General features: G+C 42.6%; 1 protein-coding gene across 1 annotated transcript; it reads left to right on the forward strand.

Moving 5' to 3' along the window:
* Window positions 1-826: 826 nt before the first annotated feature.
* On the forward strand, window positions 827-27206 carry ERCC3 (ERCC excision repair 3, TFIIH core complex helicase subunit). The gene is made up of 15 exons (XM_068138922.1): window positions 827-878; window positions 1025-1230; window positions 2498-2734; window positions 4297-4346; window positions 5677-5812; window positions 6004-6168; window positions 7946-8150; window positions 9176-9490; window positions 10968-11152; window positions 14652-14854; window positions 19445-19541; window positions 19731-19848; window positions 20944-21062; window positions 25436-25588; window positions 26350-27206. Exons 1-15 carry the CDS (start codon window positions 860-862, stop codon window positions 26482-26484), a joined length of 2343 nt encoding a protein of 780 aa, XP_067995023.1. The 5' UTR covers window positions 827-859; the 3' UTR covers window positions 26485-27206.
* The last annotated feature ends 452 nt before the right edge of the window (window positions 27207-27658 follow it).

The raw sequence follows: 27658 nt of genomic DNA on the forward strand, positions 1-27658 counted from the left end.
CAGTAACTGCACTGCCGTTGCTGCTTTACATGGAATATCTTGTGTATCAAAACAAACCAACAAAAAGATGATAAAAACAATTAAAAAATTAGCCTATGGTTATCTTGGTTGAGGAACTCAGGAGTTGAGCATTGCTTACTGGTTCCCTTTGTCTAACAACCTTCCAAACTTAAAAACAAACCAAGCCCCCATGTAATTCTGTGTACGCATTGAATGTGTGTGTGTGTATATATATCTATCTCCCAGTAATCTTATTCCACAATTTCATTTCTACATTTTTATGAACTTGTTTTTTAAGGGTACTATGTTTAGTTAGAATAATTAAATATATAAAAGCTTTGAGAGATGATTTACTAGATAAATATATTTTCAGCTGGCTGATGTTCAAACTATTTTTTTAATTTTTGTTTTTAACCATTCGAAATGTATTTGTATTTCCAAAATCAGACACGAATTGTACTTAGAAATATATTAAAACACTCTGTAGGGACAACAGTGTGACTTCTGTGTTAAGAATTCTTAAGTGCAGCACGCCGCAGACCCGCATTTCTGAAGGGCGTGTTTCGCAGCTCTTCTTCAAAATGCGCCTTGTGCAATCCCATGTTTTGAACTATGGGGTTATTTGAAACCAGCGCCTCTGTTTCGGCCCGCTCGCCTTTCCCACGGTACACGGCTGTCCGCCGCAACCAGGGCGGCGCTCCTCTGCCCGTCCGCGCGAGAAACCCTGCGGCGAGGGCGCTTCCCCCTCCCGCTCCCAGTGCCACACGCTCGGTCCATTGCGTGCCTCCGCTCCTCCCGCGCGGCGGAAGTGACGCGGCGGCCGGGCGCCGCTGTGCGGCGGCGGCGCTGCAGGGCGGCCATGGGCAGGAAGGAGCGGGGTGAGCAGCCCGGGGCGGGAGGCATCGGCGGGGAGCTGTCCGGCGGCGCGGGGCTGGGGCGGAGCGGGGCAGGGAGGTCTCTCTGGGGCACCGAGGTCCTGGGCGGCGGCTGTGCCACTTCATCACAGCTCCAGCTTTGCTCCCAGATAAGAAAAAGTCCAAGAAGCGCCATTATGATGACGACGAAGACGATGAAGACGAAGCTCCCGGCAGGGAATCGCAGGAGGCTGTGCCTTCTGCCGCGGGGAAACAGGTGGAGGACAGCAGCACCAAAGTGGACGAGTACGGGGCGAAGGACTACAGGCAGCAGATGCCCCTGAAAGCTGACCACTCCTCGCGTCCCCTCTGGGTGGTACGTGCGGCCGCGGGGCCTCGCTGCGCCCAGCCCAGGCCTTGGGGGGTCGGTGAAGTTCCCATAGAGCTAACGGTACCTGTTGGCAGCGGTTTGACGTAGCGTAATGCACTGCAGGCTTGGGCAGGTGACTGGTTGCAGTAAGTCTGTGCCTTATCGGTAGGGTTTGCAAGGGAGACTCAGTGAGACGTTTTTGTTAATTGTTCACCCCATAAAGCAGCCGGGATTGTGTTGCATACAACCCAGCCAAGCCTGCTCAGCAATCCCGAGTCAAACGGGGACACCAAAAGTTAAGGGTTGTGTGTGAGGGTGGAGAGAGTGTGCTCCTGGGGTTGGACTTGCTAGGGCCTTCAAACTGAGATTGGTTCTGGTGGGATGAGCGAGTCTGGTGCCTGCAAACCCCTGTTTCAGGACACTTGGACTGTGAGCAGTGTCAGGCCACTCAAGACAGCATCACCAAGCCCTTGCCTGGAAGCCCCTTGGAATTGCTGTCATGCCAGCAGCCTCCTTGTAAATCCCCTCTTTGTCAAGCATCCCTTGCCATTGACTGGGCAGGGCAGCAGAGCACCTTTAGCCAGATCTTTCTGGTAAGGAGGTAGAATGGTTTGTGGATGTAGCTGCATTGCAGAATGATACAAGCGAGGTCTGTTGTAGTGACACAGCAATGTGTGTTGGAATGAAGCAACCTTAAAACAGGCTGGTCTGCATCTTTAGTAACTCGTACCATTTGTTTCCTCTACCCTGAAAGGGATGTCAGTAAATCTGACCAAGACGTGGCCAGTAGCACAATCAGCACCCGGTCACCTCTGCGGGGGTGTTACTGGCTGCTGTGACATGCAAGTGCCACGTCTCTTCTGCTGTTTTTGCTGTGTAAAAAGTGTTAGGAGTTTTGGTTTGGTTTCAGGGAATAGGACTAGAAGCTATCTCTGCCCAAGCAATTTGCTTAGCGTTAAAAAAGACAAAGTACCCCAACACATCAGTCTGGAAAATCTTAATCAGTGTGGGTGTGTTTTTTCCTTAGTGCCAGAGAAGGGATGCAGTAAAGTCAATGCCTGGACCCTTTCAGAAAACAAAAATTGTACCTTCCTTTGTCTTAATTTTTACGTGTGACTTTGTTATTAGCACAGACACTTTTTACTGAAACCCCGTGCTGCATTGCTACTTAAAGGGTGGACTGTCTCTGTGGCACCATGGCAGCGGTATAGGAAAGTCCTTCTTTTCCCAACTAACAGTGTTGTGCCTTCAGCATTTCCTCTTGTTTCTGTAGGCTCCTGATGGCCATATTTTTCTAGAAGCCTTTTCTCCAGTTTACAAATATGCACAGGACTTTTTGGTTGCCATTGCTGAGCCTGTGTGCAGACCAACCCACATTCACGAGTACAAGCTGACTGCTTACTCACTGTACGCTGCCGTTAGCGTTGGTTTACAGACAAGTGACATCACAGAGTATTTACAAAAACTGAGCAAGACTGGTGTCCCAGATGGAATAATTCAGTTTATCAAGGTAAGACTATTTTATTGGAGTTGGAAATACTTCACTAATAACAGGAGGTATCCTTTTCTGCTGCCTCTGCCTGTTTTATTTTTCTTTGATCATGCATTGGTCATTTTGGTCTTACACTACTTTTTCCACTGCTTCAAGAGAACAGAGGTTTTGTCTTATTTTCTATCTTTTTCTATAGTATATTGCTGCAATATATCCCATGTGGGGTCTACACCTCCTTAAAAAAAAGTATACCCAAGTGTCTGCAGAGTTTCAGCCCGTAGGCATTGTATTTGGGGAAAGTTTTCTCAGGTTTGCTCTGGAAGAAGAATATGAATGTAAGAAGCAGCCTGGAATAGCCAGGTACTATAAAACATAGTCTGTGACTGACCTGTTTGGGATGATGTGTGCATCATCTGGAAATGCCTGTTCAGGTTTGTTCCATGGGCGTGTGAACATTGCAAAATGTTTTGTGATACTGTGCTTCCTCAGAAAGACCTGAACTGCATTGCAGCATTTGGTCCCAAATGTAGAATAGAATAGAATAGAATAGAATAGAATAGAATAGAATAGAATAGAATAGAATAGAATAGAATAGAATAGAATAGAATAGAATAGACCAGGTTGGAAGAGACTTTCAAGGTCATCGAGTCCAACCCATCATCCAACACCATCTAATCAACTAAACCATGGCACCAAGCACCCTATCAAGTCTCCTCCTAAACACCTCCAGTGATGGTGACTCCACCACCTCCCTGGGCAGTCAATTTCAATGGCCAATCACTCTCTGTGAAGAATTTCTTCCTAACATCCAGTCTAAACCTCCCCTGGCACAGCTTGAGACTGTGTCCTCTTGTTCTGGTGCTGGGTGTCTGGGAGAGGAGACCAGCCCCTGCCTGCCTACAACCTCCCTTCAGGTAGTTGTAGAGAGCAATAAGGTCTCCCATGAGCCTTCTCCAGGCTAAGCAACCCCAGCTCCCTCAGCCTCTCCTCACGAGGCTGTGCTCCAAACCCCTCCCCAGCTTTGTTGCCCTTCTCTGGACACCTTCCAGCAACTCAACAGCTTTCCTAAACTGAGGGGCCCAGAATTGGACACAGTACTCAAGGTGTGGCCCAACCAGTGCTGTGTACAGGGGGAGAATGACCTCCCTGCTCCTGCTGGCCACACTGTTCCTGACACAGGCCAGGATGCCATTGGCCTTCTTGGCCGCCTGGGCACACTGCAGGCTCGTGTTCAGCCTACTGTCAACCAGTACCCCCAGGACCCTCTCTGGCCACTCTCCAGCCACTCTGATCCTAGCCTGTAGCACTGCATGGGGTTGTTGTGGCCAGTGTGTAGAACCCAGCATTTGGATGTGTTAAATCTCATGCCCTTGGACTCTGCCCATCTGTCCAGCCTGTTGAGATCCCTCTGCAGAGCCCTTCTACCCTCTGAACAGATCAACACCTGCCCCAGCTTGGTGTTGTCTGCAAATTTAGTGATGATGGACTCAATGCCCTCATCCAGATCATCAGTAAAGGTATTAAAGAGCATGGAACTGATCCTTTGCATATTCCTAATAACTGCTTCCATTCATTCGTAGCTCTGTACTGTCAGCTATGGGAAGGTGAAGCTGGTACTGAAACATAACAGGTAAGTGGCTTTTTCCTTTACTAGTGTGGTAGAGAAAGTCCTCCGTATACGGAGCTGTGCGTGAATGAGTGGTGTCGGTGACAGTTGAGTCTTGCAGCTCCCAGCCAAGTGTGGCATCTGTCAAGACAAGATCACTTGTTCAGCTGTGACAGTGTTTAATAAATTAGTTGATGAATTTAGGTGAGGCTGTCCTGAGCTTCTAGTGGTTATTTTTACTCCTTTAAAAGTAGGCTGTGAATTCAACATTCTAGGTTATTCCTTTATTGCTTGGGCTTGCAATAGATCCTCAAGGTTTTGAGAGAATTCCTTCATTCCTTCCTAAGTTATGTGACCTTGGTCAGGTCAGTTTTTCTACAGCTGTCCTTCAGTCTTAGCGTTCTTGCTTGTCATCCATTCAGGAAGGGTAAGCAAATCCATTTGGAAGAGGTCTGTGTTTGTTGCTGGGTTGATTTGTTTTAAACGTAGAAGATAACATTAGAAGAGACATCGAGAGGTCAGTCAGTTGATAGCTGACCAATTTTATCTCAGATTGTGATTTGGCAGTAGGGAGAGGGAAAAGAAGGAGACAGCAGAAACCTGAACCTTCATCTCTACCTTGCCTGTGTTTTTTCTTTCTCCTTTTCTTTCTTTGGCAAAGTTCTCAGTTATCAGACAACCACAGATAAGCCCTGGGACTATGATCTAATGCTCTACTTCTGCTGCTCTACTTTTGAGCCTGGTGCTTTGGGTGGAATTAACACTGGTGTTACTAGCAGGGTTTTGTCCTCTCCTAGATGTTTCTGAGAAACAGATTCCTCCCATGCCCTTTAAGTGTTAAGTCTCTTAGCTCACATTTTAACTGTGATCTCCAATCAGCATCATTATTGATGAATCTCCAGGAAGAGAAACAAATTCAGGATGCACTAATTTAAACAGTTAGATATGTTTGTGTTTTGGTCTGGTGGGCAGGAGTTTAAAACACCACATCCAATTTTTTCACAGACTCCACTCAATTCAGTCTCAAAAACATTGGCTTGTGTCACGTGTCACAAATAAGACCTGAGAGCTCTCTCCAGGCAGCTGTGCTGAAGTTTTCCCACTTGTGTTGTGCTAGAGAACGTTTGAGCAAGATGGATAAGGACAAAGTGTGTGATGCTTTTGATGTGAAACATCCTTTAAATTTTTTGATTGGCATCATTTTTTTTTACTTTTAAATTACCACCTCCAGATTGGATACTTGAGAATGCATCTGGGACAGCTATAGAGTCAGGCATCTGTGCTGCTCTTCCTGTCAGTTATTCTGTTGATTAATTCATAAAAGTGTTTTTTTTTCTTTGTTGATTAATTTTAGGTATTTTGTGGAAAGTACCCACCCTGACGTCATTCAGCAGCTTCTGCAAGACCATGTGATAAAAGACTGTCGCCTGAGAAATGCTGAGGGTGAAGAAACAGAGCTCATCACAGAGACATTCACGAGTAAATCAGCGGTATGTCTGAGCAGGTTTTAACATTACTGAATGAACAGCGGATAAGTGGAGTGATTGTTGTTTGTTGGTTGTACCAGGAATTGCTTTTGGTTCTGTCAGCAATGATCTGTGCCTCTTTAATGAGCCTGAATTGGAGACAGGCAGAATGTGTCTCTAATGAAACTCTTGGCCAAAATTCCTGTCTATTTCAGATTTCCAAATCCAGCGAAGGTAGCCTTGGTCCATCGACATCACAAGCAACTGATGCGCAGAATAAGCCAGATGTCCCAGCTGATTTATTTGAGTTTTACGAACAGATGGACAAAGATGAGGAGGAAGAGGAAGAAACACAGACTGTGTCTTTTGAAGTCAAGCAAGTATGACTATTTTAGCCTCTGCATAAGTAGCTCTGGGGAGTGTGCCCAGGACTTAAAAGCATGAGAATTTGATGCAAAGTACTGTGGCTCCTTGACTGGGGAGTTCAGTGGAAGTCAGTAATGGCTCTTTCCTGTTACATTCCAAAATCTTACAATCTTCCTCTTCTGTACAGAGGGTGGCCTGCAAAGCACAGTGCTCACAGGCCACAGAAAGGCTCCAGAGACTACGTGAGGTTCTTGTGTGCTGCTTATTGTTGCTTTCTGCAAGTCAAGTGGGGATTCAGTGAAGGACAAATTGACTGTTGGTTTCAGAGCTTCCTTGTCCTTTGTTTGTGTTTGTTGGTTTGGTTTTCTTCCTGTTTGGTTTTTTTTTCCCCTCTGTTTTTGTTTTGTGATTCATGTTTGCAAAAGGAACTCTAGGTGGTTCTGATTTCATGGCTTAAGGGCAGCTGGAGGTTGGAGTACAAGCTCACCTGAAGGCTTGACCTTCAGAGAGCTTTTGCAGCATTTCTCAAGTTGATTTTAGACTTGGTGATTCCAATGATACTTTGGTGGGGAAAACAGATTTATTTTTTTTAAATCACCCAATAGGTTATTTTATTTTTTTAAAAATCCAAACTAAATCAGCAACCTCTTGGTGACTGAATCAGTCTGTGGTGGCCAGTCACCAGTGGCATCCCCCAGGGATCAGTGCTGGGCCCCGTCCTCTTCAACATCTTCGTTGATGATCTGGATGAGGGGGTAGAGTCAGTCATCAGCAAGTTTGCAGATGACACAAAGTTAGGAGCAGATGTTAGTCAGTTAGAGGGTAGAAAGGCTCTGCAGAGGGACCTCGACTGACTGGACAGATGGGCAGAGTCCAATGGGATGGCATTCAACAAGTCCAAGTGCCGAGTGCTGCACTTTGGCTACGGCAATCCCATGCAGAGCTACAGGCTGGGGTCGGAGTGGCTGGAGAGCTCCCAAACAGAGAGGGACCTGGGTGTGCTGATCGACAGCCACCTGAATATGAGCCAGCAGTGTGCCCAGGTGGCCAGGAGGGCCAGTGGCGTCCTGGCCTGCATTAGGAATAGTGTGGCCAGCAGGAGCAGGGAGGTCATTGTGCCCCTGTACTCTGCTCTGGTTAGGCCGCACCTTGAGTACTGTGTCCAGTTCTGGGCCCCTCAGTTTAGGAAGGACATTGAAACACTTGAGCATGTCCAGAGAAGGGCAACAAGGCTGGTGAGAGGCCTTGGAGCAGAGGAGTCTGAGGGGTGACCACATTAATGTTTATAAATGTCTAAAGGGCAAATGTCAAGAGGATGGAGTCAGGCTCTTTTCAGTAATGCCCAGTGACAGGACCAGGGGCAATGGGTGGAAGCTGAGGCATAGGAAGTTCCATGGAAACATGAGGAAAAAATTTTTCACTGTGAGCGTGACAATAGTGGAACAGGCTGCCCAGGGGTTTATTGAGTCTTCTCCTACAGAATATTCAAAACCTGCCTGGGTATGTTCCAGTGTGATCTGGTATAGATGATCCTGCTCTGTCAGGGGAGTGGGACTAGATGGTCTTTTGAGGTTCCTTCCAATCCCTAACATTCTGTGATTCTGTGAAAATGTTTGAGAGGGGCAGGAGTGATCATGAGTAAAGTTTCTGGAATAAAGTTTAACTTTTGCAGACTTCACAAGAATCAAAAATAAATGTAACTTCATGTGGTAGTACATAATCTGGGGGAGAAAAAAAGAACTAGTTCAGATGTGGAAAGTTTACCAATGTGAATATTTGTTTCCTCTTCAGGAGATGATTGAAGAACTCCAGAAGCGTTGTATCCATTTGGAATACCCCTTGCTGGCAGAATATGATTTCAGAAATGATTCTGTGAATCCTGATATTAACATAGATCTGAAACCTACAGCTGTCCTCAGGCCCTATCAAGAGAAAAGCTTGAGGAAGATGTTTGGAAATGGGCGAGCCAGATCTGGTGTTATTGTCTTGCCATGTGGTAAGTGTCTGGGTTGGTATTAAAGGATTTTGTTCTTCATTTGCCAGTAGTAAAGTAGCTTCCAGATATGACAGCTGCTTAGATTTCAAACAGTAGTAAGAACTGTTCTGGCTATCAGTATGCAGAATCCTCACGGTTTTCACCTAGTGGGAGGTGGGCTGTGGTGAGGGAGAGGTGTTTGCTGAACAGTGCTGTCAGTGTCTGAAGAACTGATGTGTGGTTGTGACAGCTTCAGACAGCTGTTTACGCTTTCACTGTTTCTTCTGAGTCAGCTGTGCTGGTTTTCCAGTGAAATGTAAAGCTATTGGCGTTGGAATAATTTCTTCCTTGGTTGGTAATAGAGAGACTTGAGAAGAACTGGAAGTACAGATATGGCATAAGGGGAGTGCAAGGAAGGAAAGAGTCTGTGTGCATAAGTTCTGGGCAGGGGAGCTTGAGAATGAGGCAAGGAATGTGCATATTGGGACAACCTATGGTAAGCAATGGCAAAGGGAGGGAAGAGGAAGTTGCACACCAGATGCTCTTGGTATTGGGGGTGGAGAGAGCACATAGGAGATAGGTCAAGAGTATGCACTGAGAGAGTGTGTAAGGGGTGCTGGGAGAAGCGTGAAGGAGGAATGGAAAGATTTAAGTACCTGCTGTGTGGGGGAGCGAGCACAGCTGGTGGACTGTTGAATAGAGCACTTCTCAGGGAAGCTTTCTGTAGCCCCCTGGAATTTAATGTGCTTTTGAAATTTAAAAAGCATTAGACTGGCTGTAAACAGTGGCTTTGCCAGTTAGAAACAAGGATTTTCTGGAGAAAATATATTTATGTGTCCAGTAGGCAATTCAGATGTTTTTTCAGAAGTAAATGCTCCATTTCTTTACGGTTGTTGCAGTAGAGAAACAACACAGAATTTGCTCCTACCTGGTTTCATATCCTCTCACAGGTTTTGTGTTGTGCTTTGCTACTTTTTGGTTTTCTCCCCTCTACTCCCCTGATACCTGAGAGGTAACTAGTGAACATCACCCTTCCTCCCCTGCAGGTGCTGGCAAGTCTCTGGTCGGAGTGACAGCTGCATGCACTGTCCGCAAGCGGTGTCTGGTCCTTGGTAATTCTGCAGTGTCTGTAGAGCAATGGAAAGCCCAGTTCAAGATGTGGTCCACCATTGACGACAGTCAGATATGTCGGTTCACTTCTGACGCCAAAGACAAGCCCATTGGCTGTTCTGTTGCTATCAGCACTTATTCCATGTTGGGACACACAACAAAAAGGTCCTGGGAAGCAGAAAGAGTAATGGAGTGGCTTAAGAGTCAAGAGTGGGGCCTTATGATACTCGATGAAGTACATACTATCCCTGGTAAGGAAATGGTGTGCAAACCTTTAGTGTTACACACACTTACAAGGTTACTCTGCTCTTTTAGAAGTGGTACTTTTTTGCTGTCTTTCTTGTGATTAGTATAGTGAGTAAACCCATGGTGTAGAATTTGGAGACAAGTAACCTGCCTTGTTCTGGTTTATTCCACTTGGTAGTGTAAAGTTTATCTGACCACTAGTTTCCTAAACCTATTTGTATTCTACAAGGCTAGTGTAAAATGCAGGTGCCTTCTGCTTCCATGTAGGTTGATGAAGTGCTCTAAAAGTACCTGAGTTACATTTGTACAATTTTGTTGTAGAAAAATTTGAACAGGAGAGGAAGTCATCTGCCTTCTTTTCTTTTGAGATCCAGCAGCAGTGTAGACTGTTTTTCTAGTATCTATTTCTACTCAATAAAACATGAGTAACCATAGTGACTGCTATCCAGAAATAGCTGCTGTACGTGAAATTACTGTGTAATTGAGATCTATGCTATTGGAAAGCAGTAGTGTAGTAATACGGTGTCAGTGGAATAATGGTGGCTAAAAATACCACCAGGAGCCTGTATTGGCTGCTCTGCCTTGTTCTCATGATTTCATTTGTATATAATGGATTTCAGAAGGCGAGCTTGATGATTAACTGCCATTTTATCATAGCAGTATGTTGCTGCCACCATTTGTTCTTGGTTGCATAAGAATTAAACTACCTGAAGGGAGGTTGTAGCTAGGTGGGGGTTGGTCTCTTTTCCCAGGCACCCAGCACCAGAACAAGAGGACACAGTCTCAAGCTGTGCCAGGGGAGTTTCAGGCTGGATGTTAAGAAGAATTTCTTCACGGAAAGAGTGATTGGCCTTTGGAATGTGCTGCCCAGGGAGGTGGTGGAGTCACCATCACTGGAGGTGTTTAGGAAGAGACTTGATGGGGGGCTTGTTGCCATGGTTTAGTTGATAAGATAGTGTTGGATGATAGGTTGGACTCGATGATCTCAAAGGTCTCTTCCAACCTGGTCTATTCTATTCTATTCTATTCTATTCTGTTCTGTTCTGTTCTGTTCTATAGAATGTCCTTGGGCAATACTGAAGATGAGTAATTCTGCCATGTACTACAAGTTCTGATTGTGGCAGCCAGCTAAGAATCCATGTGTCATAGTTCTTTCTGTGAAATATTCTATGACCTAAAACAAACCCTGAAACCTCTGAACATACTAATTTTCTCTGGGGAAATGGGAAATTATAAAGATGCCAGAAGGTTTAGTGGGGTTTCCAGAGTATGCTGAAGATATAAACCAAAGCTGCAATCGGTGTGCAGTTTTGCTGTAACAGATTTGTTAGTGTATATGACATGGGGTAAAATTTCCCAACACCCTGCATGGTTTCTGTTCAGCAGTTGATGAAATTGCCTTTTTGTCTTTTTTAAGTTGCATCATTTGTCTTCTAAACCCCTTGAGGAAAGTAAACAGAAACTTTGTCTTGCATTTCTTAGCAAAAATGTTCAGACGTGTGCTGACTATTGTGCAAGCTCATTGTAAACTGGGGCTGACTGCTACCCTGGTCAGAGAAGATGATAAAATTGTTGACCTGAACTTCCTGATTGGACCAAAACTCTATGAAGCCAACTGGATGGAACTGCAGAACAGTGGCTACATTGCTAAAGTCCAGTGTGCTGAGGTGATGCTCTGCTTTTTGGTACTACAAGTGTTTATTTAGTATGTTTATAACATTTTTGTGGGTTCATTTTAAGGAAGATACGTACAACTGTCAGAATTTAACTGGGAGAAATGGGTGCCTTGAGACCTTCTGTTAACTTTGTAGCTTAGGCAAGGCTGTCACTGGTCAGTATGAACATGGGGTAAATCCAGTAGCCAGGTGTTCTTCAGAGTAACTTCAGCACTCTTTGTCTTTGCTGGTGCTTGATCTGCTGTCTCCACATAAACATTTGGAAACATGAATAGTGGTTGCAGTATTGTAGACCTAGTTCAATGCAGTTTACTTTTGTGCTGTCTGTCTTTGTGTCTTAAACTCAGTTTTCTGTGGTGATGTTAACACTGTGTTGTGATGAGCATAACATGAGGTGATATACTGGAAGCTGCTTTTAGACTTCCCCTGGTGGGCAGTCTGTAGCTACTTGAGGAAAATTCTTGTAACTTTTAAACCAAAGAAGCATGGTATAAAGTTTAAAAAGCATAGGAAAACCCTGGCTTATCTCAAGCCTGACTGCATGAGGGTGAAAATTGAGAACAGAGGACTGGATCTTACAGTTGCTTTCCAGTACAGATGGTGTGACCTCTGTTCTTTGCAGCATATGGATAACAGAAAAATCTGCTACCAGATGAGTAGAAATGTTTCACGCAGGCACATTAGAATATTCAAGTAGCTTTTCTGGGTCAGACTAAAGATCTAACCTAATATAGTGTCTCTGATGATTGTCAAGAAAGATAATTAGGAAATGTATAAAATAGGACAAAGATATACCTGTTACTTAAAAAAGTTCTCCAAGCCCTCAATCACATGAGAGCTATGTGTGGTTTGTGTGCATCCATGAGTAGATACATTTTTCAGGAGCTTGTCCAGGCCCCCATTGAATGCAAGTTTTGGAAGCCACAACATGCCATGGTGGTTTCATAACTGTTGTTTTTTTCCAGTTTTGGTTGGTTTGGGTTTTTTTGTTTATTATCATTATTTCTTCTTTTTTGTGTTTTGTTGTTACTGGTTTGGAGGCTTTGATGTTACTACTTTGTCGTTGGTCGTCGTTTCTTTTAAACCTGTCTAGCTAGTTTCGTGCACTTCTTCCTATAAAGAAATGAAGATTTAGGTCAGCTGTTCTCCTTACAAACTTTGTGCAAACTGGAGGTTTTAGAAGGAAGAAACCACACAACTATCTTTAAGTAATAGAATGTAAGTGAAGAGCATCTAGGAAACAACTAGATTGGATGGAGAATAACCAGTCTGCAAATTCAGATTTGACTGTTTAGGTATTTTGGTTAATCCTGCGTTGGGACATAATTCTTCTTAGTCCCTGAACTGCCTTTTAGACATTGAGAAGTGAAGCTTGGGCTGCCCTTGCTCTGAATCACATGAAAATTCTGCAAGTTTATATTCTTTGACCAGTGTTTTGAAGTAACATTCAATGGGACTACCAAAACCAAAGTAACCAAAAAAATCAGTGCTAGTATCAGCTATATAACAAATCTAATGCATGTACAACTGCATTGCAGGTTTGTTTGGGTTTTCTTGGCATGGTGTTGAGAAGTAGCACTTTTAACCAGCTTGTTGTCTTCCTCATACCCAAGGAAGATGCCTGGTTTGCTCTTTAAGTGTGGTTCTTTCCATATGGCAAGAGGGGGCAGTGCTGCTGCCTGAGAAGGCAGGTCACAGCTATTGCAGGTCCTACTCTTTAACTACTCTAAAAGAAAATAAGCAGCACACAGTCTAAAAAGTTAAAAGAAGTTTTTTAAAAAGAGAACAATCCTGTTCTTGGAAATATATTTTCAACTTTGTAGTTTATAAATAAGCCCTTTCCCAGCTGCCATACTAAGTGTTTGTTTTGGAGGGCATGTCTTGTAAAATGTAAAAATGAAAATATCATTGGGGTGAGAAGCAGATTTTATGCATAAATTCATTGTTCATGTAGTCAAGGGATGTAAAAGGCCATATCAGCATTTAACTCTTGGAGGGGGGAGGGGGGAAGGGGAAGAAAAAAAACACACCACATTTTGAGACCAAAAACAAAGTAGTTTGTTTAAACAAACTCCTGTAAATTGTGACATAACTTGTTTAACTGAGTGATGGTTGGGAAAGAGGCTTTTCTTTGCAGTATTCTGTTGATCTGTACTGTGTAACAAATATGGGGGAATAACCCATGTACAGCAGAAAGAAGCATACAGCTTCAAAAGCATATAGATAGTGTCCTTACATTCCATTGCTAGTATCATTGCATATACAGAAATTTTTAGAGTTTATAATTTCTTCTGTTTTCATGCTACAGTAGAAAAAATACCTCAGTGAGCCTAGCTATGTGCCATGCTTTGATAGGTGTTTACATAAGAAAAGAATTGCTTAGGGAAACCTATTGAAAACTTCTAATCCGTGTTTTCTAACTTGTAGGCTCAGTAGCTGTTAAATTAAGGGCCACACTCTTTCTGTGAATATATGAAAAATAGAGGGATAGATCTGTTCTATAATGAAAACCAAACATGTCTCTTAGTTTGCAGAATATGGATGAAAACTAATTGTTATGGCAAAAGCTTTAACTGCTGTGAGAGAGTGATTACACAGACGGTACACTCCTGTAATTACTGATCTGTAAAAATTAGTAGCATTCAGTAAAATGACTAAGTATGGAACATAAACCAAATATCTTCCAATCTTGTTCCAGTCCCACTGCCTATTTCTGTTGTGGATCTCGCTGCCATAGCATTTTGGAAGGCCAGAATATGAATGAGGTTAAGCAGTCCGGCAGTGCTAGAGGCCACACCAACCAACAGCTTTGATTTTGATAGAGAAATCACTGTGCTAAAATAGGTGGCGTGCACTGTACACAGATACATTGCATTGTCCATATGTTGCATTGTCCAGTTCTGGGCCCCTCATTTTAAGAAGGACATTCAGACTCTTGAACGTGTCCAGAGAAGGGCAACAAGGCTGGTGAGAGGCCTCGAGCACAAGCCGTACGAGGAGAGGCTGAGGGAGCTGGGATTGTTTAGCCTGGAGAAGAGGAGGCTCAGGGAAGACCTTATTGCTGTTCACAACTACCTGAAGGGTGGTTGTAGCCAGGAGGGGGTTGGTCTCTTCTCCCAGGCAATCAGCGCCAGAACGAGAGGACACAGTCTCAAGCTGCACCAGGGGAAGTTTAGGCTCAAGGTGAGGAGAAAGTTCTTCACTGAGAGTTGTTAGCCATTGGAATGGGCTGCCCAGGGAGGTGGTGGAGTCGCTGTCCTTGGAGGTGTTCAAGAGGGGATTGGACGTGGCACTTGGTGCCATGGTCTAGTAGTCATGAGGTCTTGGGTGACAGGTTGGGCTTGATGATCTTTGAGGTCTTTTCCAACGTTGTTGATTCCACGATTCTCATCCCCCCCCCACAATATGTTTCAATTTCCCACAGGAATAAAATAAATAAGTAATCACTTTTTACTTTGCGTGTGCATGTGTTTCTGTTTTGTAATTCTAGGTTTGGTGCCCAATGTCACCTGAATTTTACAGAGAATATGTAGCCATCAAAACCAAGAAGCGGATACTGCTGTACACCATGAACCCAAACAAATTCAGAGCCTGCCAGTTCCTCATTAAGTTTCATGAACGACGGAACGATAAAATCATCGTGTTTGCTGACAACGTGTTTGCACTGAAGGAGTATGCAATCAGACTTGGGAAGTAAGTATTCACAGCCAACAATAGCATTGTTCTTTCCCTCCTTCCTGGAAAATTGCCTCGTAATCTCACAGCTTCCAGTGGTCTTTAGATATTTCTTATAATACTCTGACTCCAGTCTTCCTATGTAAATAGGCACTTGGGAGGGATTTGTTTGATGTTTTTTGGTTTGGTTTGGTTTGGTTTTTATGAAAGAGCTCGTGAGTGGTTTCAGGGTTTTTTTCGATGGATTTTATTGGCACTGCAATATTACTTCAGTGTGGAACTGTTTGAGTAGAATATCTGTTTAGCACTTGTCTCAGAGGAGTTTTCACCCTAGCACTTGTCTCAGAGGAGTTTTCACCCAAGCTTTGTCTGAGAGACTGCTAGTATATCTCCATCCATTTTGTTACTATTAAAAGGCAGTGGAAAAAGGAGGGTCTTTTAACTGGAAGTATTTCTTTAATGAACAGTAGCTTCCCCTGTCTCTCTGAGACAAAGGTTTTCCAATATACACACCGGATATTTCAGGATCTTTTGGGACCAAGAGCATTCACCTTCAGGTTCTGAAAAGGTTTTAACCTTGTATAAAAAGCTTTTCTGGGGAGCTGTGCTTGCTGTACCAGGGCACTGCCTGAAACGACCATAATCATTTAACAAATGAAGGGATTTTCCTGTCATGAACTCCTTGGCTATTTTAAAGGACTCTTTAACATGAGTGCAGTTACAGAAGGTTATACAAATAATCTGAGAGATTTAGCTTCAGTGTGCTTGAAGAGTTTGGGGAGGGATCATCAGGAAGAGTGTTTGCCAGGGTCAGGTATAGAGGAATTTTGGGGGAAAATAAGCATAGAAGCATCCTGTCTTTGAGAAGGCCAAATAATGCCTTGCTGGTTGGAAGCTGTGGGGCATTTTGATTGTTTCTGTTTTCATGTCTAGGAATTTCAGCGGTAGTTCTTACAGAACCACAAACAAACCTTACAGTTCCTACAATGTTTGACTGTAGTTTAAGAGCCATATTGTGCTAGCTTGCTGTGACATCAAATAGTAATCTGAGCTAATGGTGCTGGATGAATTCCAGCACCCGTGGTCTCTTTCAGCATTTTTTTAATCTGTCTGGACAGAGATTAGCTGTAATGATGCCTCTGGAATGCCTCTAGCAGTGTTCAGTGCACCACAGAGAAAGCCTTTAGCGGAGGTGATACTGGGAGAGAGTGCTTGCGAAATAGCACAGCAGTTGTTAAGCAGGGTAAATGCTGCAGAAGCATAGCAGGAAAAGCAGTTGAAGTAATATTGGGTGCTTGCATTTCATGTTCTTGACTGAGTTTTCTGTTCCTCCCATCATACAGAGAGTGTCAGGCTATATGACTATCAGTGTTAGAAAGAAAGGAGGCTTGCAGTGCTGGGTAGAGGTGATGGAATCGTCATTTTAACCAGGGAATTTTCTATGGCAGTTTGTTATGAGCATGCTGAAACAAAGGGAGGTTTTGGTCTGGGTGGAGCAGGGATTACATGTGTAAGGAGGGGAGGGCAACCCAGAGGGTACAGTGGTAATTGCTGAGGCTGTCTGCTTGGCTGGTGCTGGCTCAGCAGAGCAGTTTCCATTGCACTTATGACCTGAATTGAGCCTGTGGGGTGGTTGGGCTCCTGGATGTAGGGAGAGATGGCCATTGTCTGGCTGCCTTTGCTGGCTTCCCCCTTATCTACCTTTCCCTTGGTACTGGCAGGGAAAGACCATGCACATGACAGGGATTATTTTTACTATAATTTTGGGGGTCACAGAATTCAAATGTGCTTAGCCAGCTTTTACTCCGTCATGAATCTGTCATCCAGTGTCATACAGGTCATGTGCTGACTGTTTTTTGCTGGTGTTACTAATGTGTTTAAATTGCTGTTTCTGAAGGACTATGCCTCTATGGTTTTGACAGCTACATCAGTTAATGGGAAAGGCATCTATCTTTGCAAATCCCTCAAGTGTCTTTTTGTAGTGAGGAAAAGGAACTATTTTAAAAAGAAAAAAAGTCAGTTTAGCATATTCTAGGTTCAGGAAGGTACTCAGATACAAGGTAAGGAATTGGGGGTGTAAAATGGAGGATCAATAGCCAGGAATTCTAGATTATTCTATTCCTAATAAAAAATGTGTTTGAACCCCTTCCTGCTGGTTTTAAGAAGCAGAAGGCTCACAAATGCTTTGCTTTCAGTTTAAGTATTCCACTTACATTTTGCTAGGGATTCAGACTGGCACAATTGAAATACTAAATGGAATTTCAAAATTAGGGTTACAAATATTAGCTGAATGCTACTCATGGAATCATTTCAGTATTATTGCAGAGTTTATTCATTTGCCACTTTGCATTTTTTAGCTGTATTTTTCTAAAAACCTGGTTAGGTAGAAGAATTAGATTAGAAGTGACTAGGATTATTCTATTAAACTAAAGCTAGAAGGAAGCAAGAGGAGCCACCATGTAGGAATTAGCTGATAAGAGTAGAAAACTGTAGTATTTGTGCCCTGCACAAATACTCCTGTAGGAGAGGAGGTTGTTTTCGGGTAGTGTTGGTAGGCTATAGGGAAGGTTTGTCTTTGCTCGAATTAGAGAAAGCTATGTTTTGTCTTTGAGAGTAATGTAAACACCTTGTAACTGAAGGACAGAAACTGGGCAGAATCTGGCTAGATATGTTAAAATATTGTTTTATTTTGACTGGCTGGAAAGCAGCCCTGAGGGGAGAGACTTGAGGGTGCTGGTGGACGAGAAGCTCAATATGAGCTCTCAATGTGCACTTGCAGCCCGCAAAGCCAATCACATCCTGGGCTGCACCAAGAGAAGTGTGGCCAGCAGGTCAAGGGAGGTGATCCTCCCCCTCTACTCAGCTCTGGTGAGACCCCACCTGGAGTACTGCGTCCAGTTCTGGAGCCCCTATTACAAGAGGGATATGGTCATGCTGGAACGTGACCAGAGAAGGGCCACGAGGATGATCAGAGGGCTGGAGCACCTCTCCTATGAGGACAGACTGAAGGAGTTGGGGCTGTTCAGTCTGGAGAAGAGAAGGCTCTGAGGTGACCTTATTGTGGCTTTCCAGTATCTGAAGGGGGCCTACAAGAAGGCTGGGGAGGGACTTCTCAGGATCTCAGGCAGTGATAGGACTAGGGGGAATGGAATGAAGCTGGAGGTGGGGAGATTCAGGTTGGAAGTGAGGGGGAAGTTCTTCACCATGAGAGTGGTGAAGCCCTGGAATGGGTTGTCCAGGGAGGTGGTTGAGGCCCCATCCCTGGGGGTGTTTAAGACCAGACTGGATGAGGCTCTGTCCAGCCTGATCTAGTGTGGGGTGTCCCTGCCCATGGCAGGGGTGTTGGATCTAGATGGTCCTCGTGGTCCCTTCCAACTCTGACTGATACTATGATACTACTATGACCTATTGTATGCCTTAATTACACATATGCCAGTAGAAAATGATCAATTGAGATGTGACACACGTGCCTCCTGATAGACTATATAGCTTTGCTGTATAACATAATAAACGTTTTTGCCTGCTTACATCTGTCCTGAAAGCATTGCTCAGGGTGCTTAAAACATCTATACTACAACAAAGTTCAGCTACCACCCATGTCTGTACAATGTTAAAAGTTAAACGAAACATCTGAGGTTAGTTCCTTGTGTTTGAAATAATGCATGGAAGTGTGGACAAAACAGAAGTGATAGAATGGGATTCCCATTATGTGGAGATACTTGTTAATGAGCATTTGGAAAAGCAGTGCAACAGATGAAAAAGCAGCGCCCATGCACACCTGCATGCCACTTCTTTTTTTATGTGGCCTTTGCTGTTTCTAGTTTCTGCTTTTTTTTAACAAAATCTGCTTTGACAGGAAGAAAACAGCCAGACTTTAGAAAGAATCTTGATAAATTCATAATAGCCCCAGTTACTCATGAAGTCTTTGTGTGGTTGAGAGTTTTAGTGAGCCTTCCGGATTAAGATGTTAAATGTTCCAGGTGATTTATTGTCTGAAACCTTAGGTTAAATGCCACAGTGAGCTGCTCATGGCTTTGGAACATTTGGGACCGTCTTCTCCTTTCAGTGGGCCCAGGAGATGCTAGGAGGGGCAAGAGTTTAGCTTTAAAAACCACAAATAATTTTCCCAGAACAACATCCAAGAGCCATCTTGTTACACTCAACATATCATTGACAGAGAAGTCTGGTTTGTCAAGTGTTTAAAATAGGAAGCAAAGATTGCAGCTGTCAATGTGCTAACTCAGTAGATTTGAGGGAAGAAACTCTCTTGTTTTAACAGCTGCTTTCAGTCTTTCATGTAGGCTTAGCAAATGCATTCAGTCTGTTGATCTACAGCTTCATTGGTGCACAGGATTGCAAAACATTTATAACTGTCAGAATTTATTTCTGATAGACTGGGCTGCTGCAGAGTTTTCCACCAACAACTGGTTAGCTGCCATAAAAAGCCAAACAAGCTAAAAGTAAACTGTAAGAAGTACCAAAAAAATCTGTTTGGTTTTTATATCAGCTCAAATGCATCCTGTGCTCCCTGCCATGCTATCTTAATTTCTTTTGTAGTATCTTAGTTTCTCATAAGAATTTAATTTGCATATGTTCTGTTCTTTTCAGACCCTATATATATGGCCCCACTGCACAAGGAGAAAGAATGCAAATTCTGCAAAACTTCAAGCACAACCCAAAAATCAACACTATTTTCATTTCCAAGGTAAGCGAGGACGTCCAGTGTGTCCTTGTACCTATCTTCAGAGGGAGCTTTATTTAAGAGTGAGTTACACATGCTTGTTGTGCATTTGGCATCTTTGTATCACAGCTCACCAAGGTGTACTTTGTATTAAGTCTTTGTTTATGATACATGGAAATAAGATGCTTTTCTGAGGCTGCTTCTCTGTTGCAGGTAGGTGACACATCCTTCGATCTGCCAGAAGCCAATGTTCTGATTCAGATTTCCTCCCATGGTGGGTCTCGAAGACAGGAGGCTCAAAGACTGGGACGAGTGCTGAGAGCCAAAAAAGGTAAATGAGGTGGTTGCTGGCCTCTGGGCCTTTGAATTATATAACCACAGAGAAACTGGATGTTCATGATAACTTCTTTATACTCTCCTTGGGTTTATGTTTTACTCAAAGGAAATACATGCCTATATACCAGTGACTGAAAATGAAGTGTTTTCTGGGTCAGTCAAACTTTGTGTTGGGAAAACTTCCAAAGGTCAAAAAAACCTGAAGGAGAGTGAACTTTTTCTTCTTTGGTGGTTCTTTCATGTTGTCATTCCTTGATGATGTTCACAGTATGAAATCTTATTTAAAAATCATTGTACTGCCCTACAACCCAAGTCACTAGAAAGCATATTTTTGATACTGCCAATTAATTTATTCAATAAATGGGATTTGGTTTCCAATTAGTTGCCTTTTTGCAAAATAAAACCAGGGAGCTTCTACTTGCTCTGAAGATCTTCATCCATTTAGTTTATGTGCAGATTGTGCTTGTTACAGTTGAGGCTATGTTTGAAAGCCCATAGGTGAAACCTTGGGTTTTAAAATAGAGCCCAAGTGCTGTTTGGGAATAGATCTTAAGAACTGTTAAGTTTGAAAAATCAATTATACACAGCCTGGTATATTTTGGGCTTCAAAGAGCCCTAGGAATTCTTAGCTAATATCATTGTCTCACCTTTCCTAGTGTAAAACCACTGCAAACTCTGGTTCATATTGATAAAACTTCCTTTGTCGTCTTCTATTGAACTTTTTTGACGTGTTGTAATCCTTGAGCTTGACTTTTTATTTCTTTACATAATACAATTAAAAATTATTTTATCTTTGCCCTTGCCTAGCATAATAAAGCAGAAGGTTCTTCTCAGAGCACCAGTATAACCATGTTCATCTACAGTGCCAGTTTTTCCCTTTCAGCCAGTCTCAAGAGAATTAAGAACAAGAGCAGGAATTTCCATGCTATGGTCAGTCAGTTTACGTAAGGCCTAGGTGCCTCTAAACTTTACAGATTGTTTTTGTGGAGAGACAATGTACCTAAACACCTGCGTTTGGTACTCAGTCCTGGTTTTTGTTCTTGTTTGCAGCATTCCAAACAGAACTAATGACTCTGTTTTATTCTCCTAGGCATGGTTGCAGAAGAATACAATGCCTTTTTTTATTCTCTGGTGTCCCAAGACACTCAGGAAATGGCATATTCAACCAAGCGACAACGGTTTCTTGTAGATCAAGGTTATAGCTTCAAGGTAACTTGTCCCTTCTGTTATTCTTGTGACCTAAGAATGTAACTGTCCTGTCCTTTCCTGCTAGTATAGGTCAAATACTTGAGGATTCTGTTTGTGGGATATATTAATGAAGGTTTTGCTCACAAGGAAGAACTGTTCCAGTGTGGTTTTATCATGTGTATTAGTATCATAGTATCAGTCAGGGTTGGAAGGGACCACAAGGATCATCTAGTTCCAACCCCTCTGCCATGGGCAGGGACACCCCACACTAGATCAGGCTGGCCAGAGCCTCATCCAGCCTGGTCTTCAACACCTCAAGGGACAGGGCCTCAACCACCTCCCTGGACAACCCATTGCAGGGCTTCATCACTCTCATGGTGAAGAACCTCCTCCTCACATCTAGCCTGAATCTCCCCACCTCCAGCTTCATTCCATTCCCCCTAGTCCTATCACTACCTGATATATTACTGAGGGTAGATACAAGTAGCATAGTACAGCTTCTAGAATGGTTAATGTTCTAACTTCAAACAGAGCACCTGCTGAAGAGTGAATCAGAACATTACTGACATTGTTGCTGCATGTTCATGCTCTTCACCTGTCCATCCATGCAGGCCATTATCTGTTACCACGCTGGTTGTGGATAAAGCAGTGTCCATAGGTGTTCACTCTGTAGCAGCCAGCAGCAATTTAGAAAACTTCAGAATTCACAAATAATTTCCAAAGAACTCCAGTCTCAGACCAGTATTTCACTATGAGGACAAAATCTTTTCCCTTTTGGCTAAAGAGAACATGCAATGAGCACAATTTATCCATCCTACATTTCCACATCTACCTGAGTATCATAAAGTTAGGTGTCTGAAGTGGTTAGCAACCCTTCCCAAAAGAAATACCTTTCAGGGATCTTTGTCTACACACTAATCTTGTGCACCATTCCCACAGAGCTTTACAAAGCCTGCAGTGGTACAGAAAAATCAGTCAGGGTGCAGACACTTTGATATGGTGACTGTTAGCAGAGACTGTTCTGACTAATGTTCAGACTCTGCTTATTTAGCCTCCACCGGCAGTTTGACTTTTCTCTTGTATTTAGTCTGCATGGAATAATATACATCACCAAAATCACTGGGTTGAATGTTAGTTGATTAAGAAATTACAATTTACTGCAGGAAAAGACTGTTACTGCAAAGTAGAAATCTTCCTACCTACAATTAAAACATACTCCTTGAAATAGAGAACATTTTCAGTGTTGGTAATGTAACAGCCATAACTTGAAAGTCAGAACTTTACCCTAAAGTCCCTTTCATAAAGGATTGAATGCTGTCCCATTTCTCTCTACCTACTTGAAAACTGATCACCCTTTGTACTTCAGTTTATTATGTATGTTGCCTTTTTTCTAAACATAAGATCCTATTCTGCCAGAGTTCCTATTCTATAGATTTCATGGTGTCTCTCATTTATATTTCCCTTAATCCATGGGCTGCCCCATGTGCTCACCTACTGGGTTGTCAAAGGCAAGAGTGTGTCATCATAGCTTTTGCTTTTAGATAAACTAGTCTGTTAAAAAAATTGGAGTTTACTACTCCAATTTGACACCTTCCCAACAGAAATGTTGCTGAGAAGCAACAAAAAACACAAGGCTTCCAAATCTGCCTCTGAACAAGCTCAAGCTTCTAACAGTGACAGAATAGTGCAGGGATTGTAGAAGGTGCAAGGAACCTCTGCTGCATTGCCCTTGAGCTTAGCTATTTAAAAGCTTTTCCTCATGCGACATCCATGCAGTACGAGATATCCCTGTGGGTAAATCTGCCTTGAACTACAGCTATGTTGAAGTAAATAATTGCTTTGTAATAAGTGGCCTATTAGAGAGGGCTTTAAGGGAGCTCTTACACCATAACAGACATTTCACAGTCTTTATAGGTAAAACCCTTGTTTTGCTTTGTAGTGGATGTATTTTGACAACATTGCAGATCAGTACTAAGCTGCAACTAATTACAGAAAATGCACTTATGTGGCTATAGCCAAGGAGATTAGAGAAATCCCTTTACTTATATTTGAATGCTTTGGATTTTAGAACTAATAAAGAGGCTAAAATAGAGGGACTTTATTTTTTTCAAGGAAGGCCTGGTCCTAGGAGTTTCGGTGTAATACACAGGAAAAAACAGTGCAAGTGGCAGCTGAGTATCAGGAGCAATATTTTTGCTGACCAGTACTGGAATGTTCTTTATTTGCACTTTAGGAAAAAAATGGTAGAATATCTTATTTTCTGTTTGCTAAACTTTAAGCCTTAGTCATAACTGGCATCAAATCATAACAGGCTGGAAGAAACTTCCAGTAAGCTATCTTTTGTGTTTCTTCATTCCAAGGCAGGATTGACTATGTAATGGTCATTCCCAGCACATTTGCTGCCTCGTTCTTTCAAATATGGAGACTTTGCCTCATCATTAGGTAGTTGCTTCAGTGCTGATATCCTGTCTTTCAGAACTTTTGTTCCTAATGCCTAAATTATTAAAAGCTCATTACTCCTTTTAAAAGGGTAACAGTTTACACGATTGGGCTTTTTTTTCATTCCCCAGGACTTAATTTCTTCTTTCCATCTCTCAATAGTTCCATTCTCTGCCTTTCGTCAGAAACAGGACTGGAATAATATTTTTTTTTTCTAAATCACTTATTTTTGTCTTTGCTTCTTGAAGAGGAGCCTTGTCATCACAATTTACTGCTTGGAGACTAACTATATAGTGGAGTTTTTTGTTAGCTAGCTCAGTTAATTACTATATTGTGGTTTTATTTAGAGGTTTAATGTAGGATATATTAAATTTTAAACCAGTAACAGAATTTCTCACTGTATCAAAGAATTGGGGATAACTTCAAATTTGACATCTGTTGAACAGCTTTAAAAAATGATGATGCAGTGGGAATTCATTCCATGAATCATGTTAGTACTGTTTTGTAACCACAACTAGAACAGGCTAATGCAAGTTAAAATTGTTTTTCATGACTCCTTTGGTTTTGAGATTATAACTCACGTGCTTTTAAATAAACAAGGAGGGGGACCACAGTGTTCCTTTGGCCATATAGTAGGACAGGTTGCTTCCCTGAATATATTCCTATATTCTCAGAAACATCCAAGTTGGTCCTCACCGTTGACAACAGCCCACAAGACTGATTATTCATTCTAGTGTCTCACAGCCCTGCTTTTCAAAAGCAGGACTTTGCATCTAATGTGAATTTGTTTTACCAGTCTGTGATCAGATCCACTCCAACATACTTGACTCAAAAGGTTGGCTGAAAAAGGAAGATGAGGAGGGCAGATGCTACATAATCAAGGGAAACAACGGAGTTAAAAATGTCCTTTTCAAAACCAAGCTGGAAATGTAATGGGAAAGATGATTGTCACCTATAAATATGTTTACCAGATACATTTAACTGCAGGGAGAATTCTTGTGGTATTTTGTACCTCTAATTAAGAAAGCAAGCTGCCTGTCGTAAAGCTTTGTAACTGCAACTCTTCAGAATATGTTTTTTTCACAGATTCACAGATTGCATGTGGTTGGAAGGGTCCCTCAAATGTCATCTTGTCTAACCCCCCTGCAGTGAGCAGGGTCTCTTCCAATTAGATCAAGCTGCCCAGGGCCACGTTAGTTAAGTATGTAGCACTGTATTGCCAGTAGATGGCATGTGCCCTGCATCCCCAGTTATTATATGGGTCATTAAGAATTTTAAAGAGTAAATTATCTTGTGTCCAAGTACACAAATAGTGAAGGAGTCCTTTTGCACTGCTGCTGATGCTTTGTTGCAGGTTCCTGTACTGTCTCTGAACTGATCATACCTCTCAGTTCATTGGGGATTTTTCTTCCCTTATTCCTTATGCTAAAATCCTCAGTGTCTGGAAAGCTAGTGGATTGGTTTTGTTAAGCATAAAGCACTACTTCTTAAACTAGACAAATCCAGAGCCCACAGCATGAAGCTAATCAAACAGGTAAGTTGGGTATGCATCTCAGCTATATGTGCTTTCATTCAGGGTTGGAAGAGACCACAAGGATCATCTAGTTCCAACCCCCCTGCCATGGGCAGGGACACCCCACACTAGTTGGGTTCTTGGTCAAGGTGGTATGGACAGGGTTTGGCTGATGTCCCCTGTCTTAGAGCTTTTCTTTTCCAAAGGTTTATATTTTGCCTTTCCAGTTAAAATGGTACAAGGTTGTGTTTATGTCTCTGTACACTACTTAGCAAGATTTTGTATGTATCTGTTCTAGCCATAGTGTTCATCTGCTCAGACCATTGATAAAAGTTGAAGGCAGTTCCAACACCATATGGAATCAGAAATCCTTGTCTTGGTTTTGAATAGCTAACAGTGAGGGGAAAGAGCCCTTACTTTGTACCTGTGCTCACTTTCTTAGGTAATAACAAAGCTTGCAGGCATGGAAGAAGAAGAACTTTCATTTTCATCAAAAGAAGAGCAGCAGCAGCTTCTCCAGAAAGTCCTACAAGCATCTGACCTGGATGCTGAGGAGGAAGTAGTTGCTGGAGAATATGGTTCTAAGTCAGCTCAGGTAATGAATAATGCTTTGAAAGGATGACCACAAATGTAATTACAAGTGTGATTCCATCACTGATGCCCTAGTACCTCTGTGAAATGTAGAGAACAGAAGTACTTTTTTAAGCTGCATTAGCACTTAGCTATTTGAGTAATTCCCTTTCTGGGCACTGAAAAAAGACATGGAATCCATGTCTGTCTCCATAATACATGAGGGAGAAGATGACAGATCTGTCATTACAGATTTTGAAGTAAATCTTCTAAGTCACAAAAAATGTAAATCTATTACAACATGTTTAAAATATACCACAGCACATGCTCTTTTGTGGTGGCATCATGCTCCTTGGAGCCATGCCCTGATTTCCTTGTGCCCAGAGGGCAGAAGCAGAAGGGCCACTTCTGTTCAAGAGAAGCACTGTTATTCTAGGCAGTAGTCTGAAATGTTCAGCAACAGATAAATTAAAAATACTTCTGAATACATAAGTTACAAGTCAAGATACAAGGTGATAATTAATTTTTTAGGGTCAATTTATAGCTAAATGGCATTGCACTGAAAAGTATTAGGAATTCTACTCTAAAGGTGTCTTTCCCTCTTAAACCTTACGTATGTTTCTGTACTTGTGGTGCTTGGCCTGCAGTGACTGTCTTTGTAGACTTCAAAGACTGTCATGGCAGTTGGGTCAGTGAATGAACAGCACTGTCCAGTGGCCATCAGGAAGCTAGAGTCAGTCTGATCACACCCTAAGCAGACAGGTTTTTTTCCTCCCCTTGCTGCAGGTGTCACGTCGCACGGGCACAATGAGCTCCATGTCGGGAGCGGATGACACGGTTTACATGGAGTACCACTCTGCACGCAGCAAGGCGGCGGCCAATAAACACATCCACCCCCTCTTCAAACGCTTCCGGAAGTGATCTCCTCCTGCTGTGCATTTTCTTGGAGCTCTGGATCCCTGAGTTGGTTTTCAGAACTGAGAACAAGGAAGTGAAATTTCTGATGGGTCCTTAAAAAGACTGTTGTGTTTTTTTTATATGCATCTATCTAGCCACCTATTTACTTAGCAATGTATGTGCTTTCATGGGTGAATGTGAGAGGCAAAAATGAACTACATAGTACCACAGGAGATGTATTATCCAGTGACTGGATCCTGGTTATAACTGTCTGGTTTTCAGGGTAATTAATAGAATTTATTTTTATCAGCGGAAGATCCTTTTTCAGAGGAATTCTGGAAAGGTTTTGTAAATGAAGTTTGTACTGATGTTTGAAACATTATTTATCTGACTGTTGTGTCTGCTCAATAAAGTAAATGGTTTTTTTAAAATGCTGAAATAAAAAGTATTCATTCAGCTGAAGAAATCCTGATAGGAGCACTTTATATCACCTGGGAGCTAATTGTGACTTAGCCTTTCTTGAAATTCTAACACGTTGTATGGAATTATTTTGAAGTCCAAAGACAAGGAGAAGAGGACTCTTGTCTCCAAAGTACACTCAAGGAAAGAATTAGTAAATACAAAATGAGTTCTGTGCTCCATTTTCCTCATTTTTATTGCTACTGTTGAGAGGGTGCTGAAATAAAAGCTGTTTCCCTTGTCATTCCTATTCTGTTTATCAACCATGCAATAAAACCATCATAACCACTGAACAGTGTGGCATCAGTGCAGAAGTTGTTACTGGACCACTAAGTTTTTTGACTTGCCCTAAAGTGAGGTGGAAGCAGAGGTGTACAGGAAGGATCCCTGAGCTTGGAGCTTTTTTCTTACTGAGGACTGCAGCACTTTCTAAACAATCTGAGGAGAGTGGGAGGTGTTTTCTGGCAGAAGAATGCTTTTTAAATAACTGTCCTGGTTTAACTCAGCTGGTAGCTGAGTCCCAGCAGTCCACTTAAAGCAGAGGAGCTTTCTCCTTCCCACCTCATTCCCTTCCCCACTGGGTGGGCAAGGAAGAAAGGAGCTGGGAAAGCCAGAGTGTCAGTTGAGATAAGGACAACTTGCTATTCTATTGCACAGATACCAGATTACGCAACAGGAAAACAACAAGAATTAGGAAAAAAGGTACCAGCATACACAGCAGGTTAAATTGCTGCCTCCA

This window comes from Melanerpes formicivorus, unplaced genomic scaffold (assembly GCF_026170545.1).
Source record: "Melanerpes formicivorus ecotype bairdi unplaced genomic scaffold, bMelFor1.0.p_v2 SCAF_5, whole genome shotgun sequence".
Classification (NCBI taxonomy): domain Eukaryota; kingdom Metazoa; phylum Chordata; class Aves; order Piciformes; family Picidae; genus Melanerpes; species Melanerpes formicivorus.

What these genes read in the sequence shown, in the direction of transcription:
- ERCC3 (XM_068138922.1), top strand. An exon ending in CCTCGCGTCCCCTCTGGGTG is followed by an intron (nt 1,231 to 2,497) that starts GTACGTGCGGCC and finishes TTGTTTCTGTAG; the next exon opens with GCTCCTGATGGCCATATTTT. An exon ending in ATCAAGGTTATAGCTTCAAG is followed by an intron (nt 21,063 to 25,435) that starts GTAACTTGTCCC and finishes TCACTTTCTTAG; the next exon opens with GTAATAACAAAGCTTGCAGG.